The 21,588-nt window shown below is 45.7% G+C and overlaps 1 protein-coding gene across 14 annotated transcripts in view; it reads left to right on the forward strand.

Annotated features, from left to right (window-relative positions):
- Nucleotides 1–21,588, forward strand: part of LOC147606314 (dynein regulatory complex protein 10-like) — a 135,266-nt gene that overhangs the window by 18,458 nt on the left and 95,220 nt on the right. For 8 of the 14 annotated variants that reach the window (XM_086791966.1, XM_086791968.1, XM_086791976.1 and 5 more), the window contains 4 exons: nt 9,057–9,173; nt 9,301–9,381; nt 9,514–9,609; nt 16,618–16,720. In XM_086791966.1, the coding sequence (XP_086648092.1) occupies nt 9,057–9,173; nt 9,301–9,381; nt 9,514–9,609; nt 16,618–16,720 (397 nt within the window). The remainder of the gene's footprint in view (nt 1–9,056; nt 9,174–9,300; nt 9,382–9,513; nt 9,610–16,617; nt 16,721–21,588) is intronic. The other 6 variants (XM_086791978.1, XM_086791972.1, XM_086791970.1 and 3 more) reach the window with 4 other exon arrangements.

The raw sequence follows: 21,588 nt of genomic DNA on the forward strand, positions 1-21,588 counted from the left end.
GTAAATGTGGGCAACAACCTTATTTAGGAGGTATTCCTTTTGAATTCCCTTAATCCAATCACTATAAACCTCCATAATTGATGCCATAGTGCAAGCCCACATTCTGGCAAGTTGCGCATACACATTCAAGGCTATGTGGATCATGAGGATTTTCTTGTGGCGCCTTTGAATGGCTGTGATGTATTGCTTGGAAAGCCTTGGCATACACTTATTGATCCGTGCAAGGCTTACAAGACTAACAAGATCACCTTCATGCATAAAGGCCGAGAACATGTAATTGATGTTGGTGAAGAGGGTGATACCATTTCCCTTGTATCTCATGTACAAATTAAGAAAGTAATGAAAAAGAGTATTTTTGCGTACTTGATTTTTGTACGAGATCCTGTTGAGGAAAATAATGTACATGTAAACACTCTTTGTAATGATGGGCTGAAATTTTTGCAAGAGCACAATGATTGTTTTGCTGATGATTCAAATGAGTTACCACCTGTACGACCGGAAGATCATCGCATTGATCTTGTGCCGGGTAGCTCACCACCTAATAGGCCAGCCTATCGTTTAAGTACATCCCAAAAAGAGGAGATCATGAAGCAAGTAAAAGAGCTTCTTGAGAAGGGTTTGGTTCAGCCAAGTTGTTCCCCATATTGTTCACCCGTCCTCTTAGTTCAAAAGAAGGATGGATCCTTTCGTATGTGTGTGGATTATAGAGCTTTGAATAACCTTACCATCAAGAATTTGTTTTCGATTCCACGCATAGACGACATCCTTGACAAGTTGGATGGATCGGCATGCTTTAGCCGAATTGATCTCAAGAGTGGATATCATCAAGTCCGTGTAGTGCTTGAGGATGTACACAAAACTGCTTTCAGGACAGCATTTGGGCTTTATGAGTATCTTGTTATGCCTTTTGGTCTTACAAATGCCTCGGCTACATTCAATAGAATGATAGATCGCATATTTCGTGGGTACAGGAAATTTACAAGTGTCTTCTTTGATGACATCCTAGTCTTCTCGAAGACCGAAGAAGAGCATAAAGCTCATTTGGCTATTGTTTTTGAAGAGCTCCATAAGCATAAACTCTTCATAAATGCAAAGAAGAGTGAGTTCTTCTTGTCAGAGATACATTATCTTGGGCATATTGTGTCCAAAGATGGAGTGTGGATGGATCTTGTAAAGATTGATGCAATTCGGAATTGGCCCGAATTGAGTTCGGTGCATGAGATCCGTAGTTTTCTTGGATTATGCTCTTACTATCGCAGGTTCATTCGGCACTTTGCATGGATTGCTTCTCCTTTGCATGATTTGACAAAGAAGAAGGCCGTGTTCAAATGGACTAATGTAGAGAGAGATGCATTCCTCAAATTGAAAGATGCAACTACTCATGGTCCAGTGTTGATCGTTTCGGATTTTCAAAAGCCTTTTTGTGTGGAATGTGATGCATCTGGAAATTGCATAGGGGCTGTCCTTAATCAAGAGAGACATACCGTGGCTTATGAGAGTCGTAGATTGCATGATGCAGAGCTATCCCTTGGCATTTATGAGAAAGAGCTCTTGGCTGTAATTCATGCACTTACTATATGGAAACATTACCTTCTTGGGGCTGATTTCACTGTGAAGACAAATCACCAGAGTTTGAGGTATTTTCTTACTCAAACTAAGTTATCAGAGAAGCATATGAGGATGGCCAATTTCCTCTCTATGTTTCATTTTTAGATCTTGCACACCCTGGGAAAGAAGAATGTAGTGGCCGATGCATTGTCACGAAAGCCGTATGTAGCAGCTATCTCGGTTGCCTCTCATGGGGACTTGTCTACCATGCGTGATTTGTATCATACAGATGCTGATTTTGCCACTATTTGGGCTGATTTGATGGCTGGTCATGCACATGCCTCATATGTGATCAAAGAGGGTTATCTCATGAAAGATAATTGCCTATGTGTGGTGTCTGACATGAGGCAAAAGGTTTTGGATGAGTGCCATGCTTTTCCATATGCTGGTCATAGAGGCATAATGCCTACTACGCACATGATTGAGTGGTATTTCTTTTGGCCAGGTATGCGCAAGGACATAGAGGCACATGTACATGCATGTATCACCTGTCAAAAGGTCAAATTTGATAGGCAAAAGGCACTAGGTTTGCTTCAGCCATTGCCTATTCCCACGCAGCCATGGGAAAGTATTACAATGGATTTCATTATGGACTTGCCATGTACCCAACAGGGTAATGATGCAATTTGGACAATTGTGGACAGGTTTAGCAAGCAAGCTCATGTCTTGCCGGTCAAAAAGACCATCAAAACTGAGCATATGGTTAAAATATATCTTGCACAAGTGTTTAAACATCATGGAACGCCGAAGTCCATTGTGGGGGATAGAGATCCCAGGACTACAAGTCTCTTTTGGCGGGCCTTATTTGATAATATGGGCACCAAATTAGACTTCTCATCAGCTTATCACCCTCAAACGGATGGGCAAAGTGAGCCTGCAAATTCAGCTGTGTTGGATCTCTTGAAATATTATGTGGCAGATCAGAAGTCTTCTTGGGAGAAGTACTTACCGCTTGTAGAATTTGCATACAACAACACAGTACATGCATCTATGGGAAAGGCCGCGTTTGAGATTGTTTATAGTAAGGTGATTTTCCCACCCATCCTTCGCACAAAGGATGAGATATTTGCAGCTGATGAGTATGTAAGAGACTTGGATATTGCTTTTGCTCAGGTGCGGACAGCCATTGCAAGATCACAAGACAAGCATAAAAAGGCTGTCGACAAGCATAGAAGGCAATTGGATGTTAAAGAGAATGATTGGGTTTTGCTGAAATTTGAGAAAGCAAGACTTGCAAAGAGGCCTGGCAAAGAGGGTGCATATCCTAAGCTTGCAACCAGGTACTATGGGCCTTTTCGAGTGATCGAGAAGATCAATGAAGTGGCTTTCAGATTGGCATTACCTAGTCATTGGCACATACACAATGCTTTTCATGTGAGTCTCCTTCGCAAGTATGTAGGGCCGGATCACAAGGAACCCAAGCTTGCTCTGCAGGCAAAGTTGTGAGGCGTTACCTCGTGAAGTTTAAGAACTATCTTCCCATTGATGCTAAATGGGTAGATGAAGAGTTCTTCAAAGATTGCCTGCATCTGCTTCAGACATATGTGGATGCATTTCAGTTGCGGACAACTGTTTAGAAGCGGGGGGGAATGTCACCATTTGGCCACCCGAATGGTTCACTCTTGCTTTCACACTATGTACATATTGGATTGGTGTCCATGGCTTATGGAATGTGCCTATGCATGTGATTGACACGTGTCATGCTGTATAGTTGGATATGATATTCCGCTGGGACTTGACGTTATCATGCCCAGAATATTTGGAGGACTTGGCTTTCCGCTGGGACTTGTGCCTTTGTGTACATGCCCGGAAACGCCTGGAGGATTGGCTTTCCACTGGGTCTGGTATCGCATATACTTGCCTGGAAACGCCTGATCTTATATGGTTTCATGAACGGAAATTGCTCATGCCAATGCTGCATTGCATAGCATCTTTATGTGCTTGCTTACAATTGAAATTGCATGCTGTTTTCATGCTTGCTTGACCAATGTGTAGTTCCGGGTAAGGGGACGCCCGCCTGTGAACCGTGCGTGTGAAACTGTCTGCTGACATGGTTGTGTGGCATGTGAACAGGTGGTAAGTATTACCCAATCTAGGCTCAAATAGCCCTTAGGACTTAGCCAATATTTATAAGTGAGTGCGTTCCCACTTCATTAAAGTTTGGGCGCCCAAAAGTCACTTATAAATTATGTCCGCTTCCAAGTTCACACTCACTAAAGTCCCGAGGTGGACAAGACTCAATGTCCAGGACCTGATCCTCCCTTTTTACTCATAAATGGGCATCTCTCCATGTCCCTTCATCTGATTGGATCCCAATTCGCTTACTTATTAAGAGAAAATTCGTGTTTTCTCTTCATGAGGATTTTTGGAGACTGAAAACTTTGTTTTTCCATCATTTCTCTCCATTTCCAAAATCTCCATAGCCATACCCAACTTGCTAGGGTGTTTTCCAAGCTTCCAAGAGTGTTTCCAAGTGCTAATCACTCTCCTACTTACTCCCAATGACTGAAATTCAGCAAAACAGCTCTCATTTTTGCTGTAATTTCAGGTCCTTTTGCTGAAAATCCTAATTTCAGCCTTCCTTTCTCAAGTTGAACCATAGGGGAAGCTTTCCCAGGGTTCCCTTCATCCTCTTGAAGACTTTTGTCGCGAAGGATTGCGGCAAATCGAAGATATCAACACTTCTAAAGCTTCCAACGCGAAGGCTTCCGCTTGCAACAACTTCTATGAAGACTGGTAAGCTAATTAGACAATGTGTTGTCATTACTTATTCAGTAAAAGGGCAGGACTCCTTGTTTAGCCGCCCTGTGTAGTATTTCTCTTGTCCTATGTGCTCTTGAAGATGTTGCTACCTTGCTTGGTAGAACATAGAGCCAATGGTAGAGAATATGGGCACTGAAGTCGGGCCGGGCATCAAGGCAGCTCCTTGGTGATTTACATCAACATTTTATTGTTTTCTAAATGCTGAATTTCATATGCATTGGCATGGAGGATTTGGCAATGGATGCCCGTGAAGCTATATATTGAATTTCTCCAATAGTAATACAATTTACTCAAGGGAGGGGTCGGCTGTTCCGGCTCATTGTGTGTCTCTTGTCAATTCAGCAATTTACTTCTTATATACGAGCAAATGTCCTTCAAATCTTAGTGTATGTAAGTGTATTGATTAGCGTTGTGTTCAACCAAGTCACATTACACCACTGAAGCTATAATTATAGCTGGCTTGCTATTTTTTCTGAAGTTGAGCAGGAGGGTATTCCGTGTGCATGCTCACCACTTCCTTGGCATCGTTAGCTTTACTAATCTTGGTCATTGTTCGGATTCTTCAATTATTTCTCATAATTGACAGTTGCCCACTTGGATATGCACCCATAGATAAACTATTGAGTGGGCCAAAAAAGTAATCAATGCCACACAAGGGAAGGCGCCATTCTGAGCTACATAGGAGTGCTTACTTTGCAGAAAAGGGATAAAACTAGGAGATTGAGGAAATTACGATGGCTCTGCACAAAACAAGTGCGGCATGACCATGCTTGATTATGTGTATAGACTGATGGAGAAGATTGTCACCAGTTGGCCGACCATTTGGTCCATCTCCAGTTTTTGCGTCTCGTTCACTTGAGGCCAGGCCGGTGTCTCATGTGAAGAGGCCAGTATTTTGCTGACATGGACGGGAGCCAGACTGGTGCCACCCGTGTGTTAGCAAGATGGTGTCGTATGGACGGGAGCCAGACTGGTGCCACCCGTGTATGACCTGGACTGTGTTCTATCCATGGGATTGTCACGCCATGGAAGAGCCAGTATTCGTGCCGTGTTGCGTATGGGACTGTCACTCCATAGGGAGACTCGTGCCTGGAACTGTCTTACAATGGGACTGTCACTCCATAGGAAGACCAGGATTTATGTTTTACGTCGTGCCATTTTTGTGCCGACAGATATTTTGTACTTGTTCCATGAACGGAGATATGTCCATGATACTATTTGCACATGCACACATGTTTTGCATGTTTGAAACTGTTTTCGCATGACTTGTATTTTTGTGTTTGCCTGCTTGACATGTTACTTACTGAGCAGTGAGCGGGGACGCTTGCCAGTGAGTCGTGAAGTTTGCTCTGTCTTCTGACGAGTTTTGGTGCATGTGAATAGGTGGTAAGTATATTAAACATGTTAGTTTAATACTTTTATTTCTAACCTTTTGATTTATAAGGTTATATGTTCACACTCACTTAAAAGTGGGCACCCCCTTTGGGCACCCACTTAGGGGCCAAGGTGGGGAGCCCCACCTAAGTGTGTGTGTATGGGTGGGTCACCTACCCAACCCACCTTGGAACTGGCCACCCACATGCAAACGTGGGGAGCCAGCCAAATCAAAGGGTTTTACTCCACTTTAAATTTTATAAAAAAAGCCTTCTCCTCCAGCGTAGACATCACCTGGCGATTCGCTTCCACCATCTTCGTGGAGATCAACAGCCGGCGACCACCCTTGAAACTTGATTTATGCGCCTCCATCGCCATCAGTTAGGCTGCGCTTCATCTCTTCCATACAGGCTGCGCATGCTTTATCTCTACAGCTGGCGACTGCATTTCAGGCTGCTGGCTGCGTTTCTGTATAACCAGGCAGCCATCTCACCAAGCTACGCTGCCTATCACACAGGCTGTGCGATCATTGCTAGCAGTTGTACCTTAATAGTCAGGCGGCTGTGCACTGCTACCTGACGGCTGCAGCACCTACTGTTGGTGGCTGCGCATGTTCTCCCCAACAACCTGCACTTTTGTCTCACAGGTTGCTGGCAGCGCTCCAACTTCTGCAAACGACTGTCCACTGTGTGTCTTCTCCCACAAACTGTGCGCTACAGGCCGGTGGTTGCAAGCTGCCATCCCTTCTCCACTGTAGCCGGGCAACCATACAGGCTGTTTGTCACCTCCATACAGCAACTACTCCTCTCGACATGCTGTGTCACGGTGTTTTTCTCCAGTAATTGCACACATGGGTATTGGACTTCCTTCTGCCATCCACAAGTAAGTGAATTTTCAGATTTAAATAAAGTACTTTGTGTTAAATCTGATAAGGGATTCATTCCCCATGGTAACACCCGTTCGGTGCCGGGTAGTCCAAGCTCTATTGGAGAACCTTGGTCCAAAGGTGCTGAGATCGGGAGAGCCAGGCGTTAGTACGAGAGCGCCTGTTTGTGCGTGGTCTCGGAACACCAGTGAGGCGCTCTCCGCAGAGTCCAGTGAAAGCACAAGACCGTAGAGACTGGACCACGCTAGTGGTCGTTCTACTTCGAACTTCTACTTCAAACGTCGACTTCGAGCCTATTTGTTTGGTACTGTATTCATATGTACATGGACATCATCTGGTTCTTGGAACCCATGGAGCATTGTATTTGTTAAATACTCCCAATAAATATATCATATATTGAGGGGGGGGGTCGGACCGTTTCGGCCCCAGTGCTGGTGTCCATCTTTCCATTTCATTTCATTTCAATTTCAAGTTATATTAAGTTGTCCATTTCAAATTGTGGTTTTAAAGTTGTGCTACTGCATTGAGTATGGTGAAAGACCACACAAACGTGGAGTGGTGCCATGATTTCCAAGAACTAGCCGGCCTCAACATGGAGGCATCTAAGACCATAATCAACTAGATGCCGCGGGGGGGGCGGGGGGGGGGGTGTGGTGGGGTGGTGGTGGGGTGCACCTCGTGACTTGGGGGGAAGAGAAACCATTGCGGAGGTTGTGATAGTCATCTCCACGGGATTTGTGAACTGGTGAATCCGTCGGCTGGCTGGTCCGAGCTGAAGACTTAAGGGGGTTGACCGTCGGGGGCGGTAGGGGGGCGCTGGGAATGAAGAGAGGAGGCTGAGGGAGGGGGGGAAGAACCAAAGGTAGGAAACGAGGGAGAGGGGAATCTCACAACAGGGAGTGAGTATCATAAGAGGGGGGGGGGGGGGGGGGTTTGCTTGGTGATCAGCCCGGTGGCGCTCTTGTGGAGGTGGGCGGTGGGCTGCCTACCAACCGCTAGGGCCCTCCTCCTCCTGAGCCTGGGAGGGAGGCTGGGCCGCTGGGGTCGGCTGGACAGGAGCCTTGGACTTGGCCTCCGGTCCTGGAACCCTTGTTGTGCCTGTTGAGGCATCGGGTGGTAGTCGGGGGCGTCCTCTATGGCCTTTCACCCGAGGGCAAGACCGAGCAAGGTGGACCATCTGCCTGCAGATGAAGCACTGGCCTGGGAGACCGGCGTATTCTACTCATTGAAGAATCGGGTCCCCTTGGAGGCTCAGGAGCGCAATAATCTACGGGAGATCCTCGGGGGAAGCCATGCAAACTCTGATGGATTGTATGCCTGTAGTAGTGGCCATCTGTGGGAACTCTAGAACCTGTCCTATCGATCATCCAATCGATTGAATCAATGGGTAGTATTCCTTTTGGAGGCCCGGGAAGTAGACCATCACGGGGAAGCCGGATACACCTACCAGAGGGCCGGATGCAGGGTCGAAACCATGGTGCCATCTTGCGAAGAACGCTTGGGCACTGCGAATCGTGACGGGGCTCTGCAGGTGAATCAAACTGCACTTGAGAGTAGCCATGGCCAAGAAAATGAATACCGGTGATTTTTCTGGGCTTGCGAATGAGGGCAGCCTGGAGCAAATTCCAGATTTGACCACACGTAGGGTGACTCCCTACTATCTTGCAGATCAGCGAGGGAAGATACTGTTGAAGCCAGAAGCTGGAGGTCCTCCTCTGAAAAAAGGCAAAGGATGGCAGCCTTGGCTGGGGATGACAGAGCGGCTGCCATGGAGTCCTCCTGTAGGGTGAACACCAGAAGCACCTACTCTTACCGATGAAAACCTGGGGAGTGAAGCACCTGCATGAAGAGAAGAAGAGCAACTAGCGAGGGAGGGGCTGGAGAGAAGCGGGGGAAAGGGGAGGTGGCGGCGAGGTGATTTGACGGCACACACAGAGAGAGGGGCTAAAGGGGCGCACAGATGGAGGAGGGGGTAAGGCAAGGGAAGGGCGGGGAGGCAGCGGCAGGAAGCCGGAGGGGGACTAAGGAGAAAAAAGGGGGCCAAAAGCACACGAGAAAGGGGGGGGGCTGGGTCGGCGCACAGCAAACTTGCGCAGGGGCACACAGGCGGGCAGCGAAGGGGGGCGAAGGCAGCACCAGAAAGGGAGTGGGGGGGCTTGAAGAGAAGGCTGAAAGGGGTGGGAGAGCTCGGATGAAGCAGGGCGTGCAGCAGCGGGGGGGAAGCTCCAGCTCAAAGCGTTGTAGCCACGTCATTCTTGGGTTTTTTTCGACCTCATATGAGGGGTTTTACTTTCTTTTTTACTATTAGAAGTATCTCTTCTTGGAAAAAGAAGAAAATAAATTTTGGTTTTTGAAATGTGAGATTTTATTCTTGCATCAAATTCTCTTGCTTACGTTAGAGTGGGCTATTGGTTTTTTTCACCAGCAGGAAATTTATGATGTTTTGGAGTGCATCAAGGGGTATTCCCTTTCGAATCAAGATGAATTATCTTCGGGAGAAAAACTTACACCTGCTAGTTGGAATATGTTTGATTTTTTTTCTGTATGTCTACTTTCCTTAATGTTTCTTTCAAAACAAACATCAATGATATTATGTGCTATATTTATATTTCTGAAGGAGCAGAATTATTTTTTCAGCTCATGTCTTTTTTTTTTTTGGGTGAGAACAGAAATCATTTCTGCATATTGTCATGAGATTAGGAGGGACACAATCCTTGGATCTTCTAAAATTTCAGCATTCTTTTCAAAAGGTTGCTTCATTTTTTTCACGCTCTATACAAAGAGCCTCTTGAAATCCCTTCCTGAAGGCCTATATTGAATTATTGCATCTAATGATAGTTTTTTGCGGTTGAAAAACCTCTTAAAAGTTTTTTTTATTGCAGTTTAGGGAGATAGCTTTCAGCCAGTTTTGCACAAGCTCAGAAGAAAAAGGGACCATTGACACATATCATAGCAAAATCTTTCAACGTGAAGAGAAGGTATTTCTAAGACAATTTGTCAAGGTTAAGAAGCATAGAGTAAAGGCGACTACATTTCAGACTAGAAAGACAAATTGTGTGAAGCCATGCCTAGCCATGCACACCTTTTTTACTCATGATCATTGAATGATGTAGAGTGTTCTCTTGGCCATCATTGATCATGTGCTCACATTTCTTAGTGGAGACCAGTCATATTTTTTGTTATTGTGTGTATAAGATCAAGGCTAAGGCCATCAGTTTGTGGTTGCAGCTTTTCTTGCAAGATTGAATTAATGGCACTCAGACTGGCCTTATGTAGGGAAGCAATGGAATAGTCCTTTTACAACATGATTATGAGAAGGCCTAGAATAGGATTGATAGGATATCAGACATATCAGATTTCAACAATAATGGATGAGAAGAGTGTCTTCCTTATGCTGAGAGTAGAGTACGCATTTATGGAGCAAGAGGAGAGAGCATTTGTATGCTGAGATCAGTATGATAGGGTTGCCCTCTTGCTCCATTTCTTTACCTTTTTGTAGTAGAGGCCGTGAGCTATTTCAATAGACCAATAGATTCAGGCATCTCATGCGTTCTTCTGCCCATCTGGATGGAGCATGAGCTTATATCTAGTGATTTTGCAGATGACACAGCTGCCTTCCTAGGGGCCTTTCTAAGAACCTTGCAGCCTTCAAGGAATCACGACTCCTTTGAGCACCTTTTGTTTGCCTGCAGTGGCGATTATGATCTGGCACAATTCAACGGGATTTTTGATTGCGAATGATGTATCCCAAACTGGCATGGCACTTGGATCCCTACAGTAGTTCCCACCACATTTGGGTTTATAGGACAGGGGTGCATTTAAACTCAACATTTAAGTTTGCTATCTCCTGGAAAGCATTGGAAGAATTTTCTATAGTGGAGTCTTGTGAACCAGGTCTAGCTTCTAGAGTAGTTGTGAATCAGGTCCTACTTTCCATAACCTGGTACATCACATCTTGGCGGTGCTTCTCAAAGATGCTGGCAACATGCTGCCAAAGCAGGGAGCGTTGAATGGTGGCAGCCTGGCTTCTGGTGTACAGCGGGCTGGACCACAGCGAGTAGCTAGAGAGACAAGAAAAGGGGAAGAGGGGGGGGCTTGGCAGCTGGTGGCAACCAGCCAAGAGTAGTGTTGTGGGAAGCTCCGGGAGGCTGCCAGGTGGCGCTAGGAGAGGGGGAAAAACTAGGTAGGGCAGAAGCCCTGGAGAGAGGGAGGGCAGCAAAGGTGAAATGGATGGGAGAGGAAGGGGCTACAGGGGGTGGTGGAGGGATGAAATACAGAATGGGTGTTGGGTTTTATGCTGTGTATGCACCCAGAGGAGTGCTAGTGATCATCAGTAGATTACTGGGGCACTTTTTACTTCAGTTAGTGGAGGTTTTTTTCCCCAGTTTAGCTTAGTTTCACTTATAATAGTTTATAAGTGATTTGGTCCACCTGGCACATTTTATGGCCGGACATGTGAACACATCTTTTAGGTCACTTCATTATGTGGCTATTGTACTTCATTTTATCATACTGAATACAAGCAAGAAGAGTCGTGTTCTCTCTCTCTGTCTCTCACGTTTCTGTTTGCAGTACCTCCAAACCCTAACCCTAACTGCTGAAAGCCTTCATTTGGTATTAGAGCCTCCAGGTTGGTCTGCCCTTCCCGTACTGTTCCACAGCTGTCCTCGCCGTCAACTGTCCGTACACTCCTGCGCAGCCAGACGATTGTTTCCGTACAGACAGCGCCGCCTTCAGTCGTACATTCAGTACGGGCACCTGTCCTGTTCCGTACTCTGCTCTGTACAGTACCAGTCAACTGCATATAGTCGACTGCATATTGTACCTGCTTTCGTACTGTGCCTGCTACGTGTAACTCGTCAGCTGCAGGTACAGTCGCTCTGCTCCATACAGGCAACCTACTCTTGTTGTGTACTTGCTCGCCGTGCTCCGTACAATACCACGACTGCAGCTCTGTACATCCGCCGTACAGTCGACCAAGCCTGCAGTCTGCTCCGTACACTCATCCGCACCTGCACAGTACAACAGTCCACTCATCCGTACCTGCACAGTACAGCAGTCCAGTACCTGCTGGGCATATCTGAAGCCAACCAGTTGACTGTAGGGTTGTTGCTTGGGTTTTTTGATACACAGGTACAACATTGTGCATTGGCATAATGGCAAATCAACAGCAGAGTGATGTATTCACGTATTTGTCTAAGGAAGACAAGTTGGATGGCATGAACTACTCCTTGTGGAGTTTTATGCTGAGAAATGTGCTCGTGGCAAAAGGTCTTTGGGATTTTGTTAGTGGTGATGAACCACGTCCAGGTCCATTGGCTCCAGAGACTCCTCCCCAAGGGGGTGCTCGTGGACGAGGACAACAGGTACAGGCACCAGGTCAGCCATTGCCTGTTCAAAGAACAAATGCTCAGAAGACATGGGATGCCAGAGATGCACAAGCCTTGTCACCCATTGCATTGTCAGTACAGAGGTCTATTATACCTCATATTCGTTCAGCTGGCTCTTCACGGAATGCATGGGTGACTTTGGAGCAGATGTATGCTGCTCGTAATGAGGCTCGGATCTCGTTTTTGAAAAGAGAGCTGGAAAATCAAAAAATGCATGAAGGAGATGATATGTCTAGCCACTTGAACAAGCTGCAGGATTTGAGAGAGCAACTCATCAATGTGGATGCGATTATTCCTGAGACACAGCTTGTGTCCACCATCTTGAACTCTTTGCCAAGATCTTACTTGGCTTTTCAAACCTCTTTGAACCTCAGCATGAGGAATGCTGTAGAACCCCTTAAGTATCAGGAACTTGTTGCTCTCTTACTTCAAGAAGAGCAAATCAGGAAGAATATGAATATGAACACAAGTGCTGAACAAGCATTTACTACAGGTCAAAAATCTCAGCCAAAGAGTTCAAATCAGAATTCAGGTGATGGTGGTTCATCTCAGGATACCAAGAAAGGTGATGGACAGCCCAAGAAGAAGGGCAAATGCCATTACTGTAAGAAGCCAGGTCACTACATCACAGAATGTAGAAAGAGGATTGCCAAAGAGAAGGCAAAGGAATCTAGGATGTTTGTAAATGATGCCTCTAAAGCTCCTCCAGAGACTGCTTCTTTTGTTGAGGACAGGGATTACTGTTTCTATACATGCAGCTATGATGCCTCTTGGTCTTCACAGGCACTCAGTATGACAGAGCATGCATGTACTTGGTATTTTGATAGTGGTGCTTCAAAGCATATCACATCTTGCAGGGATTTGTTTTGTTATGTAGGCCTTGCCCTTGTTGGCAAAACTGTTCAGTGTGTCAATAATGCTTCGTACCCAGTTCGTGGCATTGGGGAGATTCAGCTCACAGCCATTGATGGCTCTATTCCTCGCCTTACAGATGCCTTATATGTACCAGGGATAAAGAAGAATTTGTTGTCCATTTCTTCTTTAGCACACTGTGGTATGCAAGTCCACTTTGATGATGACAAATGCATGGTCAGAGACAAAGCTAATGCTTTGACCTTGATGCTTACTGGTACATTATGTCATGGACTTTATCAGTTGGATGCATTTCAGCCAGTGGATCAGTCTGCTTATAATGCATTCACTCTTACTCCAGCTATGGTTGATGCGGAGTTATGGCATGCTTGCATGGGGCATGTAAATTTTGGTAGTCTTATGCTTATGCAGCGACATAACATGTTCATAGACCTACCTCTTATGGAGAAGAATCCAGATCACATTTGTGAAGGATGTATTTTGGGAAAAATGCATCGGTTTTCCTTCCCACATGATCAGGCTCTACGAGCAACTGCAAAGTTGCAGCTTATACAGAGTGATCTTTGTGGTCCCATGCAGACGAAGTCATTAGGAGGTTGCTTCTATTTTGCTACATTTATTGATGACTTCTCTCGTATATGCTGGGTCTATCCGTTGACACAGAAATCACAGGTATATGATGCATTTTTGGCCTTTGTAGCACTTGCTGAAACAGAGTCAGGATGCAAGGTTAAGACTCTCCGTTCTGACCGAGGGAGGGAATATATGTCACACATGTTGAATTCCTTTCTTGAGAGTAGAGGTATCAAACATCAGTATACTACTCCTTATACTCCACAGCAGAATGGGGTTGCAGAAAGGAAGAATCGGTCACTCATGGAGATGGCCAGATGTATGTTAAAGGCAAAGAAGCTACCACATATTTTTTGGGTGGAAGCTGTCATGTGTGCTTGTCATATTTTGAATCGATGTCCCACAAAGGCATTGGTTTCCATTACTCTTTTTGAGGCTTGGCATGGCCGCAAGCCTTCGATATCACATTTTCGTACTTTTGGGTGTCTTGCATATGCACACATACCCAAAGAGTTGAGGAGGAAGTTGGATGATAAAGCCACAAAATGCATTTTTGTTGGGTATAGCCGTGAGAGCAAGGGCTACCGGTTATATGATCCACTGTCCAGGAATATATTCACTAGTCGGGATGATGTGATTTTTGATGAAAAATCAGAAATATCCATGGCTGGTTATGATGCAAATCAGGCTGAAAATGATGTGTTTGAAGGTCTACTACCTATGGAGTTTCATTCCACAGTTGGTGATCCAACTCATGAGGGTACAGGACAGCCAACCAATCATGAAGGTGGTGCAGAAATTCAGCAGCAAATTGAGCCAGAAGTTGAGCCAAATATGGGGCAGCAGGCACCACAGGTAAGACACATACCTAGATGGTATTTGAGGACATTACAAGACAGCCATCTAGAGGGTCCTCTTGTTGGTCGTACTCGTAGGGAGACAAGGACCAATGAGCATGCACGCATCATGGATTTGAATATGGTTATGGCAGCCAGTTTACATGATGATGATGAGCCTGATTCATTTGTGGATGCACGAGACAATGTGCATTGGAATAAAGCCATGCAGGATGAGCTTGATTCTATTAAAAGGAATCAAACATGGGATTTGGTTGATCTGCCCAAAGGCAAGAAAGCAATTGGTACTAAGTGGGTCTATAAGTTGAAAAGACATGCAGATGGATCCATTGACAGGTACAAAGCCCGTCTAGTTGCAAAGGGCTATGCACAGAAAAAGGGCATTGATTATGAGGAGACATTTGCTCCTACATCCCGTATGTCGACACTTAGGTGTGTCATTGCATTGGCTGCACATCGTGGTTGGGTTGTTCACCAGTTGGACATCAAGACTGCTTTCCTACATGGGGACCTCGAGGAGGAAGTTTATGTACATCAGCCCATAGGTTTTGCAGAACATGGTCATGAAGGGAAAGTATGCAGGCTGAAAAAGGCCTTGTATGGTTTGAAACAAGCTCCACGAGCTTGGTATGCAAAGATAGATGCTTTCCTACTCACTCAAGGATTTGTGAACAGTCCATCAGAAGCCACTTTGTATGTACAGAAAGATGAGAAAGATCTGCTGGTCATCAGTCTTTATGTAGATGATCTTTTGCTCATGGGATCAAATGATGACAAAATTGCAGCTTTTAAAGAGATACTACAACAGACATTTGACATGTCTGATTTGGGGCTCGTACACTACTATTTGGGCATACAGTTTGTGCAGGATAACAGAGGCATTGGGTTGTTGCAATCTCAATATGTTGCTAAACTTCTGGAGAAGTTTAAATTTCAGGATTGCAAGCCTATTAGCACTCCTATGGAGCCTGGGATGAAATTGTCACTACAAGATGACAGTATTTCTTTTGATGCCACTACATATGCTCAGGCTGTTGGGTGCCTTATTTATTTGTGTACTACACGGCCAGATATTCAGTATGCCGTATCTCAGTTGAGCAGATTCATGCACAGCCCTCGATTGTCACATTGGCAAGCTGTGAAGCGTGTATTCCGGTATTTGCAGGGTACCTTGTCTCTTGGATTGCCTTATCCTGAGGGGGGTGACATGCAATTATATGCTTACAGTGATTCAGATTGGGCTGGTGATTTTGATATCAGACATTCCACTAGTGGAAATTGTTTCTTTCTTGGCTCTTCATGTATTTCTTGGCTAAGCAAGAAACAGACCACAGTGGCCACTTCGTCTTGTGAGGCAGAGTACAGAGCAGCCTACACTACTACTGTTGAGTGTGTCTGGCTGCGTCGTCTCATGACTGATATGGATGTTTTAGTGGAGGAGCCTACACCTATCTATACTGATAGTCAGAGTGCCATTGCTGTGGCCAGGAATCCTGTGTTTCATGCTCGCACGAAACACATTGAGATTCACTATCATTTTGTTTGGGAGAGACTCCAGGCAGGTGATATCAGTCTGATCTACTGTCCTACAGATCAGAATGTGGCCGACATCTTCACCAAGGCATTACCACGTCCGAAATTCGAAGCATTCCGCACTGCTTTGAATTTGTTTCCTTTTGGTGGATGATGTACAGTGATCACATATCACTCCAGGGGGGTTTGTTGGGTTTTATGCTGTGTATGCACCCAGAGGAGTGCTAGTGATCATCAGTAGATTACTGGGGCACTTTTTACTTCAGTTAGTGGAGGTTTTTTCCCCCAGTTTAGCTTAGTTTCACTTATAATAGTTTATAAGTGATTTGGTCCACCTGGCACATTTTATGGCCAGACATGTGAACACATCTTTTAGGTCACTTCAGTATGTGGCTATTGTACTTCATTTTATCATACTGAATACAAGCAAGAAGAGTCGTGTTCTCTCTCTCTGTCTCTCACGTTTCTGTTTGCAGTACCTCCAAACCCTAACCCTAACTGCTGAAAGCCTTCAATGGGAAAAGGTCAAAGTGAGCTGATTTAGGAGGGCGATAGTAGGAATACAGGTGGAGAAGGGGTGGGGAGCAACTGTGCACAATGGGAGGGGGAATTGCTTCCATCCTACTATTCAGACTCCCATATATCTTAGACTCTTAAATCCTTTTTCATCTCTGGAACCTGCTTTATAATGTATTACTGAAAAATGTAACCTCTTCCTACTCCAAAGAACTCAAAGCAAATATTATACTCACCTTTGCAGGCCACAAAAGACCTTGCTGCTCTGGAACAGCAGCTACAGGTTGAAAGAGAGGAGCGTGCAAGAGATTTTTCACGATACCAAGCTGCAGAGAAACATTTGCACCGTAATTATCTTTGTAATAATACGACGATTGAAGTAGAAGAGTTCGAAACGTATTACATTATTTCAGTTGATTATTTCTTGCAATGTGATTTCTAGTCTTGGCAACAGTGAAGTAACTTTCTTTGTTTTTATGCAAACTTTTACCATGTTTTTGTGTGTTAAGTGTTGTTTGTCATTTTGGGTTGGTCAAGACTTGCTTGGCGAGACGATGAGCTAGAGGGTAGATGCTGCCAGGTTGTGAAGTTGTCCAAAAAGAATGTACCTAGGCTTGCTCAACTGCTTAGAAGATGGCGGGAAATAACATCCTTCAGTATAGGGACATAGCCATCACTTGATCAATGGAGACAAGCTCAGCTGTGCTTTGAGTTCTGTTTGAGAGCTCATACCCAGGGTGGAGCACCACTGGAACATACCCGCAGACATGCACTGTGTAACCTGGGAGGAATGTTTCCCACTTTAGCAGCTTTTTGTCATACACACCCATGTGTATCATGCACGCATTATACACTCCAAGCTCAGCTGTGCTGTGAGTTCTGTTTGAGAGCTCATACCCAGGGTGGAGCACCACTGGAACATACCCGCAGACATGCACTGTGTAACCTGGGAGGAAAATTTCCCACTTTAGCAGCTTTTTGTCATACATACCCATGTGCATAATGCACGCATTATACACTCCTAGTGTCCATAGATATATTTAGTGTTTGTGATATATAATCTATTCTACTGTTTGAGGGGGGTAGAGCATTCAAAGAGATATTTGTGATAGTATAGAGCATTGCAAGGCTTTCAATGGGAGAGTGTGAGTTGGGGAGCTTGGGAGTTTTTAATCAGAGATCATCTGAGGTTGTGCTGGGCAGTGTCTTATGGGTCTTAACTTGAACATACACTAACATGCCTAGGTATCTATCTCAAATTTGTTTTTTCTGGAAAAAAGATCCTTCTATTAGTTAACAAAAAAACAGCCTCGAAGGGCTAAATACAACCTCGAAGGGCTATATACATTGTACCATCTCGCCTCCAAGTATAGGGCGAGGATCAAAGAACAAGAGGGGGAGAAAGATGCACTTCTCCTCCGGCTATGAGGAGAAGGCTATCTCATACAGGGGGTGGGGGAGGGAATAACCACAGAGGTGGTTTTTAGATGCCTCCTCACGGGTGCCCTGTTATCCTCACAGGTGGTGGATGCGCGAGAGAGGGTCTAGCGGCACATGAGAGAGGTGGTTCCCCCTGCTCGCCGGACCACCTTATTGACTCCCTTTACAACAGAGGAGCTGGCGCAGGCTTTGATGGCTCGTCCTAGGGGCAAATGCCGGGGGCGGATGGGCTTCCGGCTTCCTTTTTCCTTTGCCACTCGGATCTCACGGAAGGCGGCCTGCGAGAGCCTTCAATGAAATTATAATCACAGGCGCCATGCTAGAGAGGCTCTCAGAGGGTCTGATTCACTTGATTCCTAAGGAGGGTGGTGACAGATTGGAGATTTGGCAGTGGAGACCCATCACCCTCCTTGGGACTGCCTACAAGATTTTAGCCAAGTCCATCAGCCGGAGACTTCAACGATTCCTCCTTGATTTGATCCATGACACTCAGACAGGTTTTGTTCAGGATCGTAGCATTTTGGACAACATCTTCACTTTCTGGGAGGCAACAACTTCAGCTAGGATGCAGGAGCAGGACCTCATTGTGCTCCTTCTAGATTTCGAGAAAGCCTATGTTAGAGTTGACTGGGGTTTTGTGGAGGGCACGATGTACTGGATGGGGTTCCTAGTGGAGGGGATCCGTGGTGTTTCAGGACTTTACTCGGCCTCACACAGTCAGGTTCTCATTCAAGGAGCCAGAGGGGATAGATTTCCCCTTTCTTGCTCGGTCCAGCAAGGCTGCTCACTGGCACCATACCTCTTTCTATTTGTCGCCGAGGCCATGAGCAGTTTTCTCTTAGCTCAGAAGACTGGGCTCCAAGGATTGCATCTCCCCATCCGTACTTAGGAGGAGCTGCTAGACTCACAATTTGCAGATGACAAAGCAACATAGTTATCTGGAGATGTGGGGAATCTTCAGAGATTCGCAGAAGCCATAGAGATGATTTGCTCTATCCTGTTGTTGCAGATCTCAAAGTCCTGTATGGGCTTGTCCGGAATCCTAGTGCTAAAGTGCCTCTCTTGCCTCCAGGGGTCCTCCAAGGACAAAATAACTAGAGCATGATCAGAGAAAGTAGTGCCTGCCAAGATACGAGTCATGCCCGTGCGACTGCAAGCCCACTCATCCACATAGAATCTATCAAGTCGAGAAAGATTGGGGCCGGTGCTCCTCCTATCAGACCGTGAGAAGCAGAGACTCCTAGGGCTGTGTCCGAACTCTGGTAAGTGCCAAGGGTCCTGTCCCCAAAGTGCCAAGGTCAACTCCTCCCAAGTAGAGTACTCTAAGCTTGAGACTGCGGTTGTGCCTCCTCCGTGTCTATCTTTTGCTTACTCTATCATTTTAAAGTCCCCACCTATGCACCAAAAGTCGACCTGAGGGAGGGGCTGACGGGCTATACTCTGGAAGGTGGCTCTGCCTGTAGAGCGACGTTCGTTGCATAAACATTGAGGAAGCCCACACAGTCCTCTCCAATCCTAATGGTAACTCACTGAGCCCGCCCACTCAATGTTGCCAGGCGTTTTTGAAATGGCAGGTATGAAACGGGTTTCGTACGTTTTGAAAAAATATGTATATTTTAAACTTGGAATTTTTTAAAAAAAGTATTTGGCCCTATGCCATAACTTATAAGAGACCACACAAAGTTCACCATGTTAGATGCAACTGAAAATACATGGCTCACCCAATTAAGCTGCCCTTGTAAAACCGCTCCCAATTCACTCTATATTGCCCAAGGCAGGTAGCCTTGGGCCTCAATAGAGCAAGGGGAGGAAGATATGCAAGAAATATTGAGCACAGAGTAAAAATCGTGCTTATGTGAGCTTTGCAAAGAAAATGTACATAAAGGACAAAAGAAAATTACCCCTCGAATAGACCTCCACATGGCCCAAGGATACCAAGGAGCACATGGGGATTTCACAGGTACACTATTATTGGCTAGCTGGTACACATACCGTCGAGAAACATGCAGGGAACCGCCTCTAGAAAACGCGCACAGAAAAAAATGTACGAAATGATGGCAATGTGGTCTAGGGCATTATTGGCTGAAAAAAAACGCGTTTCATATAGTACGAAACGTTCAAAAAGCTTCATATGTTTCCACCAAGTAAGAAATGCGTTTCATGCAACACTGCGTGTCACGACCCTGTGTTTTTCTTTGGACAGTATGCACATGTGCACGGGGGCATGGTGGACAGTGTGAATGGCACTAGATTGGAGTTAAAAAGGAAACCCATGTGTGGACAACCCCAAGTGTGAAGGGGGCAAAGAGATTTTAACTCAAAATGTTTTAAAAACCTTTAAAAACATTATAATGCCCTTTATGAAAGTAAACGTGGCCCATATGCTATTATTGGGGCCACGTGTGTGCTTTTTGGAAAAAGAGGGGCTGGTGGGCAGAAAAGAGGCGCCTCTCTTATGATGAAAAGGAGCTTTGGCTTGTGGAAAAAGCAGGCAGGCTGGTCAGGCCAGGGGACTGGGCTGCAGCTCTTTCTTTCTCTCTCTTTCTCTCTCTCGTGAGAAGCGGACAGATCTGCAAGGAGGGCTCTATGGGTAGATGCAGCAGAGATACGTGCTTTTCTCCTTGGAGGACTGTCGGGCTGCAGGAGGCGCACAGCCGATCTCTCTCTCTCGTGGCAAGTCTGGGGGAGGTTTTGGAGACTGAAGACAGGTCCCTCTCTTTCTCTCTCTTGCTTTTTGGGAGAAAGCAAGGGGCTGGCAGGCTGCTTTTGGGCGCTTTTCTGTGCGTGCAAAAGCTGAGGGCTGAACAATAGGAGGGGGCTGAAGCTGCGGCACATGCTCTTTTTTCTCTCTCTCTCGCTTGGTGCACAGGAGGGCTGGACTGCAGGCGCTCATGGCTGCGTGCTCTTCTCCTGGGTGGCCAGGGGGCTGGTTTCTCTGGACATAAAGGCGGACAGGGGCTAGTTTTTCATGAACATAGACATCATGTCGATGGCGTTCAACTGATGGAACTTTCAGCTTCTCTTTGCTTTCATTCGGGACTGTTTTGAGATCAGTTCGAGAACAGTTTATGGGCTGTTTTTGGTTGGCTGCAAATTCAGCTATGTGCTTGGGTTTCCGGCTGCAAGTACAAGTCAATTGAAAGTGTTTCTTGGCATGGGAGTGATGCAAGCTTGCATGGCTGCGTGCTCATGGAGCAGATTGTGTTCTTCCTGCTAGAAAGGAACAGAGGGACCTACAGTTATGGGCATCTCTATGTTTCCAGATGTTTCATGAGGGAACAGGTAACTAGATGTATGCCGTTGTTGGCACTGTTGTTGAATGGTGCCATGAATGGTTTTGTATGGAAAGAGGACAAAAGTTTCAAAGGGAAACAGGCCTAAGGGTTTCATGTGGAAACAGGTTGTAGGTTTCTCGAGGAAACATGTATTTGGGTTTTTCTAGGAGATAGGTCACATGGAGGCAGAAGGTACAGGAATGGACACATGTTTGGTATAGCCTGAAGGTACATGAATGGACACATGTTTGGTATAGCCTTGCTACTGATTGGGCAGGGGACAGGGAATCCATGACAGAGATGGATAGTACCCTTGGAAGGTAGAGAGGGTTGGTACAGGTGTGTCGACTGTATGGTATGCTGTGTTGTGGTGCGAGTTCTCTTTTGAGAGACAGTTTGGGAGTTTGTGTTGTGATGCAGAAGCAGTGGATGTGTCAGGTGTGATGCTGTTCATAGGGTGACGGGCTATGGATGGTTGTGGCAACCCTGATCATGGGAGA

This window comes from Cibotium barometz, chromosome 57 (assembly GCF_041138505.1).
Source record: "Cibotium barometz isolate CiBa-2024 chromosome 57, ASM4113850v1, whole genome shotgun sequence".
Classification (NCBI taxonomy): domain Eukaryota; kingdom Viridiplantae; phylum Streptophyta; class Polypodiopsida; order Cyatheales; family Cibotiaceae; genus Cibotium; species Cibotium barometz.